This window comes from Neophocaena asiaeorientalis, unplaced genomic scaffold, assembly GCF_003031525.2.
Source record: "Neophocaena asiaeorientalis asiaeorientalis breed wild unplaced genomic scaffold, Neophocaena_asiaeorientalis_V1.1 scaffold134, whole genome shotgun sequence".
Taxonomy (NCBI): domain Eukaryota; kingdom Metazoa; phylum Chordata; class Mammalia; order Artiodactyla; family Phocoenidae; genus Neophocaena; species Neophocaena asiaeorientalis.
Genome location: NW_020185339.1, coordinates 26,927,619 through 26,946,388, shown reverse-complemented (window position 1 = coordinate 26,946,388; position 18,770 = coordinate 26,927,619). Strand labels below are relative to the sequence as shown.

Genomic DNA, 18,770 nt, shown 5'->3' with positions numbered 1-18,770 from the left:
AGTGACCAGGTTTCCTCTCACACGATTCTGATTGATTCTGCATGCTTCTTCTCCACCTGATTCATGCTGATTTAGCTGAGTTGTCCCATTATAGATCCGTACTGTTCCTGATTGCCGTTCTTCAGAATCCACACACCCAGGCTAACCCAGTAATAATCAGAGTCCCTGAGATAAGGAGACTCAAATTACTCTGGTGTCCTTGGAACAAGTTGTTTTTTTGTTTTGTTTTGTTTTTGAGTCATTTAAGCCACATACCACTTCTAGTCTGTGTGTGTGTGTGTGTGTGTGAGTGAGAGAGAGAGAGAGAGAGAGAGAGAGAGAGAGAGAGAGAGAGAGAGATGGGCAGGGGCATCTGTGGTGAAAGGAGAATCCCTAGAAGGGAACCTGAAACTCCCCTGGAATACTCACATCTGCACATATGGGCAAGGAGTTAGACTAAACCTAGACTAATCTTGAGAATGTATCACGTAAAAAGAATACTGAACTAACTACTTTTCAGCTCCTGAACAGCTTCATTTGTCCTGTTTTCTTTAATTCCCATTGAGGTCATTGTCCGATAGAACATCTTTAAGCTTTATAGTTTATACTTTGAGATAACAGGTAAGTAACTGCAGATCATAAGAATTCCAAGATAAGATATATCAATATTAGCTTAAGAACCTTAGCAAATTTTATTCTTCACTTGGAGACCAAGACAAGATTTCTCTGAGTATCTGTAGCAGTTGAGAAAGAAAGACGAACAACCTCCAACAGGCCTGTTTTATTCCTGGTAAAAACATCAGAGCAGGAGAGCTATCCATGCAATGCAACAGTGATTTATTGGTTACCTTGGTGGCCTAGCGCAGGCTCTGGCAAAAGTAGATGCTCAAAAAATGTGTACGGAACTGAATCTTGTTGTGCTTGGAACTGGGGAGGAGTACTGGGCTCCGGGATTCCTTTCGGAGGGCTTCGTCGGATTTGACTCCCTTTGCTAAAGCTGATGAGACAGAACTGCTGTAATCAAAGGACAGTGAATGGCTGGCGCTGAATGATGTGAGAGAATTAAAGGACATTAAGAAAGATCCATTCCTATTTAACCACTGTTCCCTCCGTATTTAACAAGTGCTACAACATGGAAAGCCAACATTGGATGAATACTTGTTTCTGCTTTTCAGCCTTCAGTTAGGAAACTCTGACATTATTTTAATCCAAAGAAGCGGGCTTCTTATCTAATGGTTTAGAAACCACAGTGGAGAATTCCAGAATCCTGTAAATAATGAGATAATCCTACAAATAATGAGATAATCCTGCCTGCTCTGCCTCACCCCTATCCTATCGCAAGCATGCTCAGCAGGGTCCAGTAAACCCAGCGGAATTCGCACTCAGCAGAGTCGTAAGCTTTGGGGATATTTCAGAGGACGGGGCATGGGGTGTCGGCAGAGTAATGTGCTCTTGCTTCTCCTCAAAGCGGTAAAGCTATGGGAGAAGGGGAGAGAGTTGAAGTAAGGAGGAGGAAGCAGTGATGGTATTTAGCATTATTGATTCTCAGGTGAAACAGTTTCAAAAGTGTCAGTGCAATTACTTACCTGGTGTCTGCCTTTCCAGGTGCGGCTATAAGCTCTGTGAGGGTGGCGATTCTTGTTCATCAAGGCAGTCCCAGTGCCTAGCACGTTGTTGAATTGACCTGGGAGAAGCCCTGGCCTTCAGAAACCTCCTGGTCTACAAAGGCCACCATCTTGGAGGAGGTTGAGACTACAATTCCCAGTGCCCCCAAGGTTGAGACTACAATTCCCAGTGCCCCCAAGGTTGAGACTACAATTCCCAGTGCCGCCAAGGTTGAGACTACAATTCCCAGTGCCCCCAAGGTTCTCTCTGAAAATGTCCAGGAGCAAACTAAGGGGAGCCTCACAAACTTTTGGACATCTCACCCCCATATGTTAACACATTTGCCCAGACTTTGCTGTTGTGGGTGTGTAGGGCCAGTAACGGTGTGCAGAGTTGTGTGTCCCTTTATAAACCTCCTTATTCACCTAACTGATCTCTTCTAGCTCCTAAGGCTCCGCATTGTCTTCGTTTTTGTGGAACGGAAACGAGTATCCTGAGGATCTCCCCCTCTCAGTAAACGGGAAGGATACTAGATACCTAGTATCCCTTTTTGGTGCCCCACAGGGTAGGGAAACCCTACCCTTGTCTGTCTGGCGAGGACTCGGAGCCTAGTTCCTTGTAAAACATTACAGTTGTCAACTGTTAGAAACGTGAACAGTCCGCTGCTTCAACCTCCACGTGCAGGTGAACAGCGGACATTTGGAGAGAGGAGGAGATAAAAAAGGAACGGAACCAGATTTCCAAATATGTACTATAAGAATTCATGGAAATAAGAGAACCTTTTCAATTTTCTTTTTTGGGAAGAAGACTAAATTTACCTTGGGAAGGGAGGGAGTTCTATGAGGAAGAAACCAAAGCAAATTTTCTTCACAGACTTCCTTTCCCACGCAGACTCCCACGTGTCGCTTACTGTGGCCCTTAAATCTGAAAAACCAAGGCAACCATTTTCTTAGCAACCAGGGAGCCAATTAAAAGCCCAACCAAAGCACCCCATCTAAAATAAAGCCATCACCATGGGCACCAACCGGCTGGTTGGAAAAAGGGAAAGTAGACTGATTTAAAGCAGCCATCTTGCTCTTCGTGAAATGTTGGGAAACTTTTTTTCTATTCCCTGAATGATTTGATTTTGTTAGTGGATTTGAGTGGGGTCAGGGTGGTAGCGGATGCAGTTATATCCAACCCCACAGAGCCAAGACCTGGCCTCTAAGGATTATCACGCTGATGGGTTTTCAAAGTTACCCCTCTTCAAGAACATCCTTCCAGATCAAGGTCCTTGGACTTTTGTGATGCTAGCTATTATATTTCATACTTAATTTTGAGGAGGGCTTTGTTACCGAGGGCCTCACGCCTAGATTGTTGGAGCTGAATGGCTCTCCGCCTTTAGTGTCTAATTGTCCTTTCTAGTCTTTGCTTTGTAAACGACCTTAGAGCTCATCGAGTCCAGTGATTATCAGTCTGGGTTTATCAGAGTCCTAGGACCCTGGGGTAGTACCTCAGGGAAGGAAGACTTGGATTGCCCTGCTTGCCCTGCCCAAGCTCCTCTTCCTGCCTAAACTAGAGCAGCTCCTGGTTTGTCTATTTTACATATTGGGGGTCACATAAGATCTTGTTTGAAAAAATGGGTCCTGCTTTTAAAAGAGGGACAGACTAAAGAGACGAAGAGGAGAAGACAAAAGAAGAGAAACAAAAAGGAAAGAAGAAAGAGACTGAGGGACGGGGAGACGAAGAAGATAGAGAAAGAAAGGATGAGAGTGGGAAAGGGTGAAAGGGCAAGAGAAGGAGAAAGAGAGAAGAGCAGAGATGAGAAAGAGGAAGGAAGGAGCAAAGGGGAAGGAATGCAACCTCTGTTCCTGACTGCACTGCAAACTCACATTGTGAACTCATACATCTTTGAGAACCTAAGACAGACGGTCCACGTGGTGGCTTGGTTGACAGTGCTGGTTGTGCTGTAAAGAAAATAAACAACAATAGCAAGTGCTTTCATAGCACTTGCTGTATGCTGGGGTGTTCTGAGGCACTTTATATACGTTTTAGCTCATTTAATTGTCGCAGCAAACTGAAGTAATTTACTCAAGGGCCCACAGTTAGCAGCTGCCTGAGCTGGTTACGCCCGTATATGTCTGGCTTCAGTGTGTGTGCTTTTGACTGCTTCTCTGATAATACATAGTTTAATGATACCATGTGTAATAAAATATCTACCGTTTATTGCGGACTTACCTCGTGCCAGGCCCTGTGCTGTGTGCTATCTGTAAGCAATGGAGGAGGATTATAGGATTCATTTAGTCCTATAGCCTGCAAGTCAGTGCCCTTTTAGATGAGGCAACGGAAGCGTAGAGGACGCGGTACCTTGCCTGAGATCATACACTCGTGAGTGTGGAAGCCAGTTGAACCAGGGTTGCTATGCTTCCCAAACGGGTGGATTGAGTTTTGTTTATAACTAGATCCTTGTTAACTGGGATGTGACCTGGCACTCGTCATGCCTCCTCCTCTCTGCCTTCAAGAGGAGGAAAACTGAGGGAAGCCCTCAGGAACGTCAGCACTCCCTGGCCACCTTCCTTCTTTGTGTTGATAGCAGTGATACCCACCAAGTCCAACCCTTTTGTTTTCTTCCCAAGACTGAGGGGCTACCTTTGTTCTCTACTCACTACAGAGCTGGAAGAGTCTCAGAGAAAGTGCCCGCCATGCTGGTATAAATTTGCCAACACTTTCCTCATCTGGGAGTGTCACCCCTACTGGATAAAGCTGAAAGAGATTGTAAACTTGATCGTTATGGACCCTTTTGTGGACTTGGCCATCACCATCTGCATTGTCCTGAATACACTGTTTATGGCAATGGAGCACCATCCTATGACACCACAGTTTGAACATGTCTTGACTGTAGGAAATCTGGTAAGATGGGGCACGGCCTCCTGCTTTGACCATCTGGACGGGTTTTGCCTGTAGGAATTATTTTTCCGAGACTGAAAGCTGGAGTTTAGTTGAAAAGAAAGTAATAGTTAATTGGAAGACAAATGCTTCCACATATGCCGCAGCCCCGCCGCTTCCGCTCACTGTTGTGATCCCTTGGCTGTTTCCTCTTTCTGCAGAACTTTGAGGACGTCATTTAGGAGCTGTTGGTTGCAGAATGGGAGGCATGGTACAGTGGGTTGGTTTCCGCAACCTGAGCCAAGGACTTGTGGATTTCTTTCTCATCCTGTTTCTCACATTAATTCCTGCATTACTCCAGCAAACCGCTTCCCCTTTTTCACCTTCAGTAACAACCACCACAAAATAGGGGAGCTCTTTCAGGGCGTTAAATCTAATGATAAATTTGCCCACACCGTCATATCTTAATTATCCATAGGGGGACTGTCCACGGGAAATTTTAAATTCCAGGCTGGTTTCCCCTCCTGTCCAACTTCTGAGTGTCATCCAGTTTCTAGCATTAGTTGATCTGTGCCAAATTTATTTTAACGTTGGTTGAAGTGATTAATTTATATTATTTAGAAGATAAGTATGCAGTTTTAAAAAAATAGATTATATCGTGTATCGTGAAGTCAAGTAGTTGTAATTGGGGGATTTCCTGTTTTACTTCTTTAGTACAAAAATCAGGAGTTGATTGAATTTTGATCGACTGTGAAGAGTTAGTTGGAAAGAATCCTCTAGGTCATCTGGCTGCATTATTCTTTACGAGTTACACTATAGGCCTGTCAAATCTAGTTGTTACCATTTAATCTGTGCATGATCTCTGCCTGGTATTTCTCTCTCTCTCTCTCTTTCATACACACACACACACACACACACACACACGCACACACACAGTTTCTACCTTAAGTCCTAATACACTATTAAAGTGTTATCATTTTGACTGCTGATTCGGAAAACACACACTGGTGAGTCCTTACAGCTGATGTTCCCTAGTACACATCCAAGGTGATACTGTAATCTTTCCGATCTTTATGTCTGAGTTAGTGACACACTTCCGACTCACTACTGCAGTGTGCGGCTCAATGAAATACCCAGAGTCTCGAAACAGGATACCCTCATAGACTATCCAGGAAACCTGTTAACTGTCTCTGAAAGGCCTCTGAAGGTAGCTTGCTGTGTGATTGGCCGACCCTGGGGCTTGGCCATCAAGCAGCATTTTGAGCCAATCAAAAATATCCTATAGATAGAAGCTTTATTTTATTAGCCAATAGTTATGTAACGAGAAATATGGCTTGATCAACTTTGTTGTTGATGGTAGTGGCAGTGATGTGTTTCCTGCAGTGTTTTGTTTTTCTCAAAGTCTTTACTTTTACTTGCTTTTCACAGAATCAGTCCTTGATTTCCAAGGGATTTTGAGAGGCCTTTTCACATACTACCAGCAGAATTGCCCTCAGACCAGGCCAGCAAATAACGTTATTTTTCGCTTCTTGAAAATCTAGAGGGGACTTCCCTGGCAGTCAGGTGGTTAAGACTCCACCCTTCCACTGCTTCCACTGCGGGGGGCACGGGTTCCATCCCTGGTTGGGGAACTAAGATCCCGCATGCTGCACAGCCCAGCGCCCCCCCCCCCAAAAAAAAGAAAACCTAAAAGAGTCGTGAGCATTCAGAAGACTTTGCCCAGAATCATCACTAAAGAAGAGGGAGAGAGGAGAAGGTCAGCAGCTAATATTTAGGGACTTCCTGAGCTAAGCCAACCGGAACCAAGTTCTACAAAGAGAAAGCACTCCGGGGGCAGAGTTTTCAAGGGAAAAGTAATGTCTGATTAGCAGTGGGGATGGAGAACAGTGAATGGTTCAGGATACTTTGGACTGGCCAGTGAATTGGACATGAGGGTTGAGGGAAAGAAATCAGGAATGGTGCCTCGATTGGGGAAGTTTGGTAACTGAGGGGGAAATGGGGATGACTGAGCAAGGAACAGGGGTGCAGTTTAAAATCAGGAGTTCTGTTTTGGACATATTAGCCTTAAATAAGCCATTGATTTCTGTCCGGAAATGTTTTACATCTGTAAAATGAGGATGACACCATGTCATCAGTAGTTGGGAGGAAAAAATGAGAACCTATACAGAAGTATTTGGACTAGTGAAAAGTACTCTCCATACTGGAAACTGTTTAAGTGTAGTTCAGTAGGAGAATTTTCAAAGGCTTGGAGATTTGGATACAGCCTTTGACTGAACCTGAGAATAAGAGAACAACAGCAATAAAAAAATGGGTGGACTAGCTTGTGAAATAGACTAGGACCTTCTCTTTTTTTTTTTTTTTTTTTTTTTTTTGCGGTACCCGGGCCTGTCCCCGCCGTGGCCCCTCCCGCCGCGGAGCACAGGCTCGGGACGCGCAGGCTCAGCGGCCATGGCTCACGGGCCCAGCCGCTCCGCGGCATGTGGGATCCTCCCGGACCAGGGCACGAACCCGCGTCCCCTGCATCGGCAGGCAGACTCCCAACCACCGCGCCACCAGGGAAGCCCTAGGACCTTCTCTTGTGGTTGGACAGTGAGGCTTTTCCCACAGCTGGGACAGTGAATTGAGTTGTGTTTGTCCACAAACGTGCAGATAGATGTTTTTGAGGGAAGATGAGAACAGCATTCTGTAAATTGGCAATCCCTGCCTCTTCCATCCTCCCCATAAGAAAAAAACGTTCATAATAGGAGGAAGAGTAAAGATAATTCGATCCAACCCCCATGTTTTATAGAGGAAAGTGAACCCAGGAAAGCTACTTGACTTTTGTATTGTTTAGTAGATAAACGTAATGATTCTTTTCTTGCCTTTTTTTGGTAACCATTTGAACACAACAGTGAGTTTATAATGTGGTTTTTTAAACAATCTTAATCTTACAGAAGTTTCAAGTACAGTGTAAAAAACTATTTTTTGAGAGTAAGTTGCTGACACAGCCTGTCACCCCCAAATACTGTAGTGTGCTTTTACAAACAAGTACATTCTCCTGGGCTTTTGCAGGACTGTCATCTTCTCATTACATCTACCAGGTGGCACGTGATTTGCATTTGTCCCATTTCTGCCTGTGGTCACTTGATCACTTGATTAAGGAGGTTCTGCCAGGCTTCTCCCCTGCACAGTTACTCTTTTTCCATTTACGATTAATAAGTGTTTGTGAGGAAGACACTTTGAAGCTATCTAAATTTCCTGTTTTTCATTAAACTTTTGATTTATTCCTTTACTTACTTATATCTGTATGGACTCAGAGTTTTCAGTCTTATTCAGTGGGTTTTATTTTAACCCATTACTATCATGTACTTAGATGTTTAAACCATTCCTGATTTGGCCAGTAGGAGTCCCTTCAAGGTGGCTTCTGTGTCCTTTCAACACATCCTCATTGCTTCCTTCCTAAGACCATTGAGGTCTTAGGGACCTCAGGGATCCCCGACTACACTTTGAGATCTGCTGCACTAGAACATAAATTCTTAGGTGAATGTTTGATGACATTCACAAGAGGGACATTTATAGACAGTTGATGTGCTGCTCGTAGTTCCCTTTTTTTTTTAATTAATTAATTTATTTATGTTTGGCTGTGTTAGGTCTTTGTTGCCGCACGTGGGCTTTCTCTAGTTGGCGGAGAGCAGGGGCTACCCTTCGTTGCAGTGCACGGGCTTCTCATTGCAGTGGCTTCTCTTGTTGCAGAGCACGGGCTCTAGGCGCGCAGGCTTCAGTAGTTGCGGCACGCGGGCTCAGTAGTTGTGGCTCCCGGGCTCTAGAGCTCAGGCTCAGTAGTTGTGGTGCACGGGCTTAGTTGCTCCGCAGCATGTGGGTTCTTCCTGGACCAGGGCTCGAACCCGTGTCCCCTGCATTAGCAGGCGGATTCTTAACCACTGCACCACCGAGGAAGTCCTTGTAGTTCCTTTTTCTCCTCAAGAAGCATATCACAGTGCCGAGGAGAATGGCATCAAATGGATAACCTGAAATCTACTCTGCTCCACTGAATTCCTTCCAATAGTTACAAATTTATTTTCACCCAAACCCCAAACAAGGGTAGCACACTATGTGCTGAAACAACATGGGTGCCGACCTCTGTCACAGGCATTTCTACCAGGCGCCTGGAGGCCTTTCATCCCATTGAAAGGCAGCACCACACAACTGTGTCATTGATCTTCTGTCAGGAACCAGAGTTCCCACAGTACAGATACTCCGAGGTCAGTCAGCCCGTGCTTGTTACTGAGCACTTACTGTATGCTCACCAAGAACTAATGGGGCAGCACATTCAGCCTCTACTTAGTGTACGTCCAGTGGGTTAATGTTTCTATGTAGAGAAACCTTTGATGGGCTGATGCTAAGGGTAAAGTGTGTGTCAGGAGTTGATTCACTGCCCCTACTTTCCTGACCTCACGCAGAGTGGTATTCTATTTGTAGACGCTTAGCTTGCACTATGAACTTTGATTTAACTTAACCAGATCTCTTCAGGGAATATTTTCTTTCAGTTTTAGAATACTGCATCTTCAATTTAGCAAAGTGGGAGAACCCTAGAAACGTATATGGACCCCCAAAATTTCCAGCCCGTTTATCCATTTTGTTGTGTTTTCATCAAGTCGTTCTGTTTATTGCTATACATTAACTCAAATGCTATACATTAACTTCAAAACAGTGTCTGTAATCCAAGTATTTTTCACTATTTTTAATTCTGTCCTCAGACCATATCTCCAAAGTTTTCCAACTCCTTCATATGTAAAGTTGGTAACGAAGTGGTTACAAGTATTAACTTACTATGAATTTTAAATCTGCTGCGTGTAAAGTCCTCTCCTGTAAAAATAGAATATTCAGTAATAGTCGTATGTTACATGCTTAGGCTAGAATGAGGGTATTGGTCTTGTCAAAACTGGAGTTCATGGGATTTTACTCTCTCCCTGCATGTTATGTTACTAAGGCCTTGGGAAGGATACAGAAAGCATTGGGAAACACAAGGTGCTCTGAAAGGCAGAAAAGTGGGAGCCAGGTAACACAGGGAAGAAGTCATTCTCGTACCCAATAAGCTCCAAATCTAAAACAATTACTACATTATTGACTATGATATTGAAAAAATCAAAAGGAAGGACCAAAGTCTCCAACAATAAGAAAATTCTTTGAGGATATATTTACCGAATAGAATATTATACAAGCAATAAAAGTGAGAATTAGGAAGACCGTGTTGCAACGTGAATGGAGTCATGATAAATGCAAAATACGTGATAAGTGAAATGAGTCGTGATAAGTCAAGGTAAGTGTAAAGCTAAAATATTATGTAGTCTGTGGTTTACAACTCTGACAAAATATATATGCATTTGAAGAAAAAAAAAGAAAAGGAGTACATTAAAATAATAGTTGTATGCAAGGTGGTGAGACTGTGAACGTTTCTCCTGTATTTTTCACACTTTTAGCAATGTTCTGTTGCTTTTACCATTTAAAATAAGAAAGCTTGCAGTATATGTCGATGTTTGAGAAGGCACATAATGTCAAATCAGGAATAATACTGTATTTTTAAAATATAATTATAACATGAGTGATTTTTTTTTGGCCAACATCCCAAATGTGGCTTACGCATTCAAACGACTGCTGACCCCTTAGGAGTCACCTGTGTGATATTTTCAATCGCTTAGAATAATTTTTTAACTGCACGTTTGGACAATATGAATTGGGTAGTTCTGGCAACAAAGATGTGAACATTTCCTCTTCATTCAAGAGGAAAATAAGGGCTTCCCTGGTGGCGCAGTGGTTGAGAGTCCGCCTCCCGATGCAGGGGACGCGGGTTCGTGCCCCGGTCCGGGAGGATCCCACATGCCGCGGAGCGGCTGGGCCCGTGAGCCATGGCCGCTGAGCCTGCGCATCCGGAGCCTGTGCTCCGCCACGGGAGAGGCCACAACAGTGAGAGGCCCGCATACCGCAAAAAAAAAAAAAAAAAAAAAAAAAAAAAAAAAAAAAAGAGGAAAATAAGAAGACTTTCCTGCGTCATGTGGCGTGGTCAGGGGACATCCAGGTATTGTCGGCCTCAGATGCAGAATTTAGCCAAGGCTGGTGCTTGTGGCTTCTTGGACATGCCATATTCAAAGATGATGATAAAGGCATTTTCTTTTTATTATTTCTTTTTTCTTACCCCCTGACTTCCCCTCTTTAGGTTTTCACTGGAATTTTCACAGCGGAAATGTTCCTGAAGCTCATAGCCATGGATCCCTACTATTATTTCCAAGAAGGTTGGAACATTTTTGATGGATTTATTGTCTCCCTCAGTTTAATGGAACTGAGTCTAGCAGACGTGGAGGGGCTTTCGGTGCTGCGATCTTTCCGATTGGTATTCCATATTTCTCCAATTTCTTTTTATATTTCCTATCTTGCAGCTACTAGAAAGAGTTTTGCATAAGATAATCTGATGATTTTTTAAAATCTTTAGCTATATTTCATTGGCTGTTTATTGGCTTAGCAACTAAAATATTGAAAACTTTTCTGCTAACTACCTAATATAGAAAGTAGTTGTTAAAATCAGTCAACAAACAGAAATCAACTTTATGAAGTTTCTCAGAAAATAATGGTTAATCTAAAAGACAAAGAAGAAGGATTCCCAAGGGCTATTCTGAGGTCAAATTTGGATTTGCTAGTGAGCCTCTTTCAGCCTCCCTGAAGTGGCAAGAATTTCTTCTTTTTCAAAGATGGCTCTACTCTTTTCTTCTATCATGGTGACCCCTTCCAAAATATGAGAATAAAGTAATGTTTTTTAAAGTTATATTGAAATTAGTTAAGAAAGATTTTTCAAATGTATTTGAAGAAGTTAGTGTTCAAATTACTAAAATGCCTTTGAAAGAATAGGCATAAGTGATGTCCTGATTAAGTCCCTTGAGAAACTGAGTTATCATGGGGATATCCCACTCAGACAAAGCATCAGACAAAGCATCTCCTTACCGGGAAGATACCTAAGCACTTGCAACTGAAAAGATTTCAGGATATTCAGCATATCTAAGAAATAGAGTTGGATTAGAGTGAAACTGTTTATAAAACAGAAATCTCATTGAATCCAAGCCACAAAAATTTGTCAAGTTTCTGGAACCTCTGCTTACTGGTCTTTGGTTAGGATCCAGCCCACAGTAGACTTTTTGAGAATACTTCTTATTATCTAGAAGATAAGATGAAGAATTAAGAGATAGAAGCCTTACCACTAATACTCTTGATAAATTAAAAGCCAGTCAGAATAGGGAAAAAATATGAGAGACCCAGAGTATGCACAGAACCACATCTGGTAAATCTTGGAGCTGTCAGATACGATTCAAGTTTTCTTTTTTTTTTTAGATTTATTGAGGTTTATTTTTATAATCAAAGGATAGTACAAATATTTACCATACACCATTAACCTAAATACAGTAAGTTTAACCTTCTAAAAGTGCAATTGCTTGCTCAGAGATAGATCTGCAGACAGTTTTGCCACGTAATGCCAGCCTGCCCTCCTCAAGGGTTACATCAAATTACAGTCCCACTAACAATGTACGAAGACTCAAGTTTTCAATAGGAAAAAAAAAGTCCTAATCAGTGCTGTTGCCTTCTACCAGAATTCTTATTACATCACGTGTTAGTTATTAACTTAAGACATATGATGACGATCTCTGTTCATGGGCTTCATGCATTAGAATTCTCAGGCTAGTAGCCAAGACCTTGTAATCATTCATTACAGAATACAGAAATCTCGTGATTGACAGATACCAAAGGTTCTGTCCTCTGAATTAATATCAGGATAGTCCCTTTTCATAAGATATTTGACATATTGGAACTTCCCCTACTTGGAGGTTGTGGTTTTCCTCCAAGTTATGCCAAGCATGTCACGAAGTTTCATATCAGCGATTGATTATTTATTGGCAAGCAAAAAGAGAGGTATGTAGAATTTTTAAATGCTTGCTTTTTTGAAGAGACAGATGACTTATTTTCACCGTCCTTACCCAACTGACCTTTTGGTTCACTACGAATCACATTTTCCTTGATACGCTCCTTGAGAAGTCGGGAAAATCAGTGGGAAAAGGATTATTTCAGGTATGGATTTTTAAAAGGTAGATTGACCCAGAGACTAATTCAGGGGACTAGAGGCAGTATTCTTGGTTCTTAGTTTTAAATCTTTCACTTCCTGTGCAGTTAATCTGTTTTCCTTCATCTTTGCCTCAGTTTCTCTCATTTTCGTCTGAGATACTGTTAGAAAGTCCTGGGGATTTCCCAAGGGTGCTCAATAAATGTTAAGATGATCTTAGTAATTTCATATGTTTTTATTGTAGCCATGTGGTAAGAATAAATGAATTGAGTTTCACTTGGGTTTTGTTGGGGTTTTTTTTTTTCCCATAGCTCCGAGTCTTCAAGCTGGCCAAATCCTGGCCCACCCTGAACATGCTGATCAAGATTATTGGAAATTCAGTGGGTGCCCTGGGCAACCTGACCCTGGTACTGGCCATTATCGTTTTCATCTTTGCCGTGGTGGGAATGCAACTCTTTGGAAAGAGCTACAAAGAGTGTGTCTGCAAGATCAACCAGGACTGTGAACTCCCTCGCTGGCACATGCATGACTTCTTTCACTCTTTCCTCATCGTCTTTCGAGTGTTATGCGGGGAGTGGATCGAGACCATGTGGGACTGCATGGAGGTGGCCGGCCAGGCCATGTGCCTCATTGTCTTCATGATGGTCATGGTCATCGGCAACTTGGTGGTGAGTACTAACTTGTAGATCTTTTTGTTCTTCTCTCTGAACATCTTACCCTGGACCCAGAAGCCCAGTCTGCTTAGTGCTTCTACTACCTTCCATGTCTGTGTTGGTCTTTATTCTTTCTTTATTCTTTCCTACTAGGTCATGAGCCCCATAATCTGTCAACCCTCTTTCATAGTTGTGGAAACAAAACTCAGCAAAGTTAAGACATTTTTCCAAAGTCACACAGCTGATAAAGAGTCAGGGCTTATATTAGATCCTTGACTTCAAAATCTATGCTCTTTCTGCTACAAAAAAAAAAAGAATTTCCCGACCTTGACAATATTGATCTTTTGGGCTAGATCATTACTTGTTGTGGAACATTCCTGCATGTTGTAGGGTGTTTACAGTATCCCGGCCTCTACTCTTTACTGTCCAGTAGTGACTCCCGTCCCAAGTTGTGAAAACCAAACATGTCTTCAGACATTGCCAACTGTCCTCAGGGGTCAAAATTGCCCTCCATTGAGAAACATGGATCTAAACCATCCCAGGATTTTATCTAATTTGTATAAGTTGCAGATCAATTTCTTGCTTTACTCTGATCTGTCTGCCTGCTGTCTTCTGCCTCTGTATATAGAACATTCCCCAACAGAGACTTCACACCTTGTTTCTCAAAGTGTCATCCGAGGACCAGCAACAATGAGATCGTTTGCGAGTGTCCTAGAGACGCAGAATCTCAGACCCCTCCCCAGAACTACTGAATTAGCATCTGCATTTTTAACAAGATCCCCAGGTGATTCACATGCATGCTAAAGTTTGAGAAGCACTCATCTTTCAGGTCAGGCCAAAGCCCGCTTGCGACTGTAGAGCAGGGAGGGCTGGAAGAAGGCATACTCAGATGACCCCTTATAAGCGCATCCACAGTAGGTGTCTTCCTTTTTCTGCCACAGAGAAGCATATGCCAGTAGAGGGTTCCTACTCACCAACCTCTGAACTAGCCATGCTCCCCCTATTCTTTCACTGGACCTATAAAAATAGACACTGTAATGTTCCTTAATCGCTTGCATTCTCCATGCCCAGCCAACTTCCCCTCAGTCCTGATTCCTCTGGTCTTTCCACTCCTTCAGTGAATACAGCTGCTGCCTACTGGTCTGTAGTGGGGTCAACATTACCAGCCCTGACCTCCTACCATTTCTCTAGCCTCCTTTTCTCAGTTGTTTCAGGGGCATCTCCCCATGACTGGCTATAGATACCTGAGCACATGACAGAATCCACTATTATTTCTGCCTCTGATGACACCTTTCCCAGTTCCTCTTGGCTCAGTTCTTCTGCCCATGTAGTCTCTAGTAACCTATAAGTCTTTCTGATTTTTCTCTCCACTCCTAGTAAATATCTGATGTCTTTCATATGTCTTTCTTCTTAGCATTTCTATACCTACATCTTTCTTCATAGTATTTCTGAGATCTGCCCCTTCCTTTCCATTTCTACAACCCATCTGTTAATTCTAAAAGTGTGAGGAAGACCACCTTCATCACAATCACCTGAGTCTCACTCATTAAAAGAGACGGAGTCCCAGGCCTTACATCAGATCTACTGAATCAGAATCTTTCAGGTGAGGCCAAGGAAATGCTTGTTTTTAACAAGCATCCCACCCCAGGAGATTCTTCTGCATGCTAAGGTTTGAGGTTACTATAGCCTAATCCAGACCCTCATCAATTCATGCAAGCAACAGCCTCCTAATTCCTAGTCCCCCCCACGCCCCCCCCACCCCCGACCCTTGTACGTAGCTAGTAGGAATGACTTTCTCACATCTCTGTCATCATCTGTGACTCCTTTGCTCAAGGACCAGTAGTGAATCCAGTTAAATAAAATTCAGGTCTTTCAGCCTGGCCTTCAAAGCCTTCTGCAACTGACCCGCATTTTACCGACCATATCCCTTTGTAATTCTGCAAATGGCCGCAGTGATCCTGATACATATAGTTCATATATTGTTTCCGTTTCTCCCACTCTGCACATATGATTATCTCCACCGATATGCCTTACTCTTCTTCAGAAGTGTGACAAAGTAAGGGCCAAGTGTAAATCAAGAAGTGAACATCTCTCCCACTTTTCAAAAGTAAGTCTTAATAAAAATCATTCATTTAATGCCCAATGCGGTGAATTAGGGGGAAAGACAACATAAATAAAGGTTGTTTCTGATGGCTTGACACTTCGATATATGATAGAACACAAAAGTCACCATGACTGTCTTGCTAGAGCTACTTAATTTTGATAAATGTTAGGAAAACAGAGAAAATTAATTCTTAAAATAGGGTGACATCAAATATATTTCAGTTCCACCTTCTAGATTTGTAGTATGAGAGGCTGGCTCTCCAAGCCTCCTTTTTTTCTAACCTGGGTCCTCCAGGACATCTGCTGCTCATGAACACATGGCATCTATGCATTCTTTGATCCTCCCCAATAACCCATGCCCACCTTTTTGTTTTTATTTTTGGGGAATTTTCTCCCAAAATGGATACAGCCTTTGCTTTCTCGGATTATAAGAAAAGCAGTGTGTTTTGAAGTACATATATATGTATATAACACTACAAAAGAACCAAGAAAAGGGGTACTAAACTCCTTGTATTACAACCAAAACCAAACCAAATGCCCACCTAGTGACATTTAAAACGCTACGTGGGTCAAGTGAAACACAATAGAAACTCTTGAGTCTTTCACATAAGTCTGTGGGCTCCCAGTTTGCAACCCTAGTTTAGTGGATGCCTTTACCCAGTACCATTCTACATTCACTCTCCTTTTTCCTAATGCTCGTGGTACAGGTGCTGAACCTGTTTCTGGCCTTGCTCCTGAGCTCCTTCAGTGCTGACAACTTGGCAGCCACAGATGATGATGGGGAAATGAACAACCTACAGATCTCAGTTATCCGGATCAAGAAGGGCGTGGCCTGGACCAAGCTGAAAGTGCGCGCCTTCATGCAGGCCCACTTCAGGCAGCGCGAGGCCGACGAGGTGAAACCTCTGGATGAGCTGTACGAAAAGAAGGCCAACTGCATCGCCAACCACACTGGCGCCGACATCCACCGGAACGGTGACTTCCAGAAGAATGGCAATGGCACAACCAGCGGCATTGGCAGCAGCGTGGAGAAGTACATCATTGATGAGGACCACATGTCCTTCATCAACAATCCCAACCTGACCGTGAGAGTGCCCATCGCGGTAGGCGAGTCTGATTTTGAGAACCTCAACACCGAGGACGTTAGCAGCGAGTCGGATCCTGAAGGCAGCAAAGATGTAAGGTCCTAGCCTAGAAACCAGTCTTGATCCTATGTGAGAACAAACGGCTCTGTCAGCCCCAAGGCGTCGGTTCAGCTATGGGTCTGGCAGAGAGATTCTGGAAGAGGCGACTCTCAACTTTGAGAACCAACCCTACCCACCCCCCATTGTTATTCTAGATGAGCTAGATTCCTGTGATGTTCCCAGATCCGTCTCCACTGCTTCTGGATCATCTGGATCCAGAGGCTGGAGAAAACCGTCAAGTACTTCCCTGCCATTAATCTGTCTGAGCTGTATTACTGAGACCAGTCTGTAGCCCACCTTCTGCTTAGGGTAGATCACTGTCGTCTGTGAGGGGGCTTTAATGTTGTGCCCCATCCTGACAGAAGTTTTGAGGGCGCTGTGGTAGTCGTTTGCCTGTGAGGAACTGGATGATCATGGGTTTGTAACAAGAATTGTATCCGGTACATCATCTGTACCAAGGTAGCGCAGTCAGTGTAGAGCGGACGTGTTGCTGCAGTGTTGCTTCTCTCCCTTTTCCTTGTGTATCTAGAAACTGGATGACACTAGCTCCTCTGAAGGCAGCACCATTGATATCAAACCAGAAGTAGAAGAAGTCCCTGTGGAACAGCCTGAGGAATACTTGGATCCAGATGCCTGTTTCACAGAAGGTGAAAGGGGGCCAGGAGAGGGGATGGCGTGTGGTACTTGCACTGCTCACAGACACATCCCTGCCAGGGTCAGTGGTTGGCTGGGGAGGGGGGCTCTGTGGCTGTCTTCACCCCGCCTCATCATTTTGAGGGAGGTTGATACTGTTTTCCCTATTTGAGTCTTAGCTCTCACAAGTTTTTACTCTCAGGCTTTTCTTTGTCCTTTTTTCTTGACGTCAGCCCCAGACTTCCATTAGAAAGGCCTCTCCTGTCATGGCCGTGCCTGCCTCCTGACCACCCTTTTCTCCTCCCTCTCACTGCTTCTTTATAGGCCATCTTCCCAGCGCCAGAGGGCCTTGCCCTGGTAGCCTGGCAGCATGGCCTCAGCCCTGCCACCCTCTCCACTTCTGAGTCAGACCTTCTGATTCAGCCACTGGACTCCTGGCTGTGTGGTGGGGCAGCACCTGGTTGGGGTCTGGGAGAAGGAGGAGAGGGCACATCTGGGCGGGGCACGTCCCACAGTCTGACCTGCCTCTCCCGCTGGTGCCAGGTTGTGTCCAGAGATTCACGTGCTGCCAGGTCAACATTGAGGAGGGGCTGGGCAAGTCCTGGTGGATCCTGCGGAAAACCTGCTTCCTCATTGTGGAGCACAATTGGTTTGAGACCTTCATCATCTTCATGATTCTGCTCAGCAGTGGCGCCCTGGTGAGGTCCGGGGGAGAGAACCGTGGGGGATTGGCCGGGGAAGGGGTAGAGCAGGAAGGACTGCATGGGCCCAAGCCCGGTTTCTCTGAGAACACGGCTTGACTGTAGACCCACGAATAATGATCTACTGAAGTGCTTCGAGCTGGTGTTTTGAGCCTTCGGGATTAGAATTCAGACTTGTCCAAATCTTCATCTGAGGTTCAGCACGATCCCTCTGAAGCCTAGGAGCCCCTTTTCATCAGGCAGAGAATACAGATTACCAAGTATCTTCACTGCTTAGTTTGCACCATTCAAAACGACTTCCTAAGATGAGCTTCCCTTTCTCGCCTAATACCCTGAATCACTAGTTCTTGACTTTTCAGTTGCCCAAGGTAGGAGGGAGGTGGTACCCCTCCACCCCCTCTCCCGTCATACGCTGCTGGACTTGGAGAACCCACGGCCTTAGCAGATATTAAGAGTCAGATCTCTGATACGAAGGTCATATTCACGTGGTTGTACCTGCTTCTCATTAGTCAGTGAGGCACACAGGGCACTGAACACACAGGTTCCTCCCCTACTAGGACTAATTATCTTGGTGTTTACTTTCATTTTTTAGCAGGATTATTAACTGAGGAGATGTGCACAGGGTCTGCTGTGAGGGAGCTGCTTCCTAGTTGAGTAGATCCGAAGACAGCAGGGACTAGAGACACAACACATTTTCCTTCTTTTAATTAAGGGAAAAGTAAAGAATGCTGGATTTTGAAATGCTTTTAAAGAAGGTGGGCACATTCATGTAGGTGCGGAATTAGAGCCTAATCTGGAAGCAAAAAATAACAAGAGAGAAGCCCCAAATTTAGTGTTAAAGATCCCCCAGTGACTTGAGAAGTTTCTCTGACTTGTGAGGTAGGAGAATAGGAGAAGCCGAGACAGGAAGTGACATGTGGTGAAGAAGAGCCCGAGCGTGAAGACGACGGTGAACGGTGGGGAGTTG

At 44.0% G+C, this 18,770-nt stretch overlaps 1 protein-coding gene across 1 annotated transcript in view; it reads left to right on the top strand.

Moving 5' to 3' along the window:
• The window catches only part of SCN8A (sodium voltage-gated channel alpha subunit 8), a 129,343-nt gene that overhangs the window by 83,996 nt on the left and 26,577 nt on the right, over positions 1 to 18,770 (top strand). The window contains exons 14-19 of the mRNA XM_024736644.1: positions 4,235 to 4,473; positions 10,643 to 10,816; positions 12,841 to 13,197; positions 15,993 to 16,463; positions 16,999 to 17,116; positions 17,646 to 17,800. Of these exons, the coding sequence (XP_024592412.1) occupies positions 4,235 to 4,473; positions 10,643 to 10,816; positions 12,841 to 13,197; positions 15,993 to 16,463; positions 16,999 to 17,116; positions 17,646 to 17,800 (1,514 nt within the window). The remainder of the gene's footprint in view (positions 1 to 4,234; positions 4,474 to 10,642; positions 10,817 to 12,840; positions 13,198 to 15,992; positions 16,464 to 16,998; positions 17,117 to 17,645; positions 17,801 to 18,770) is intronic.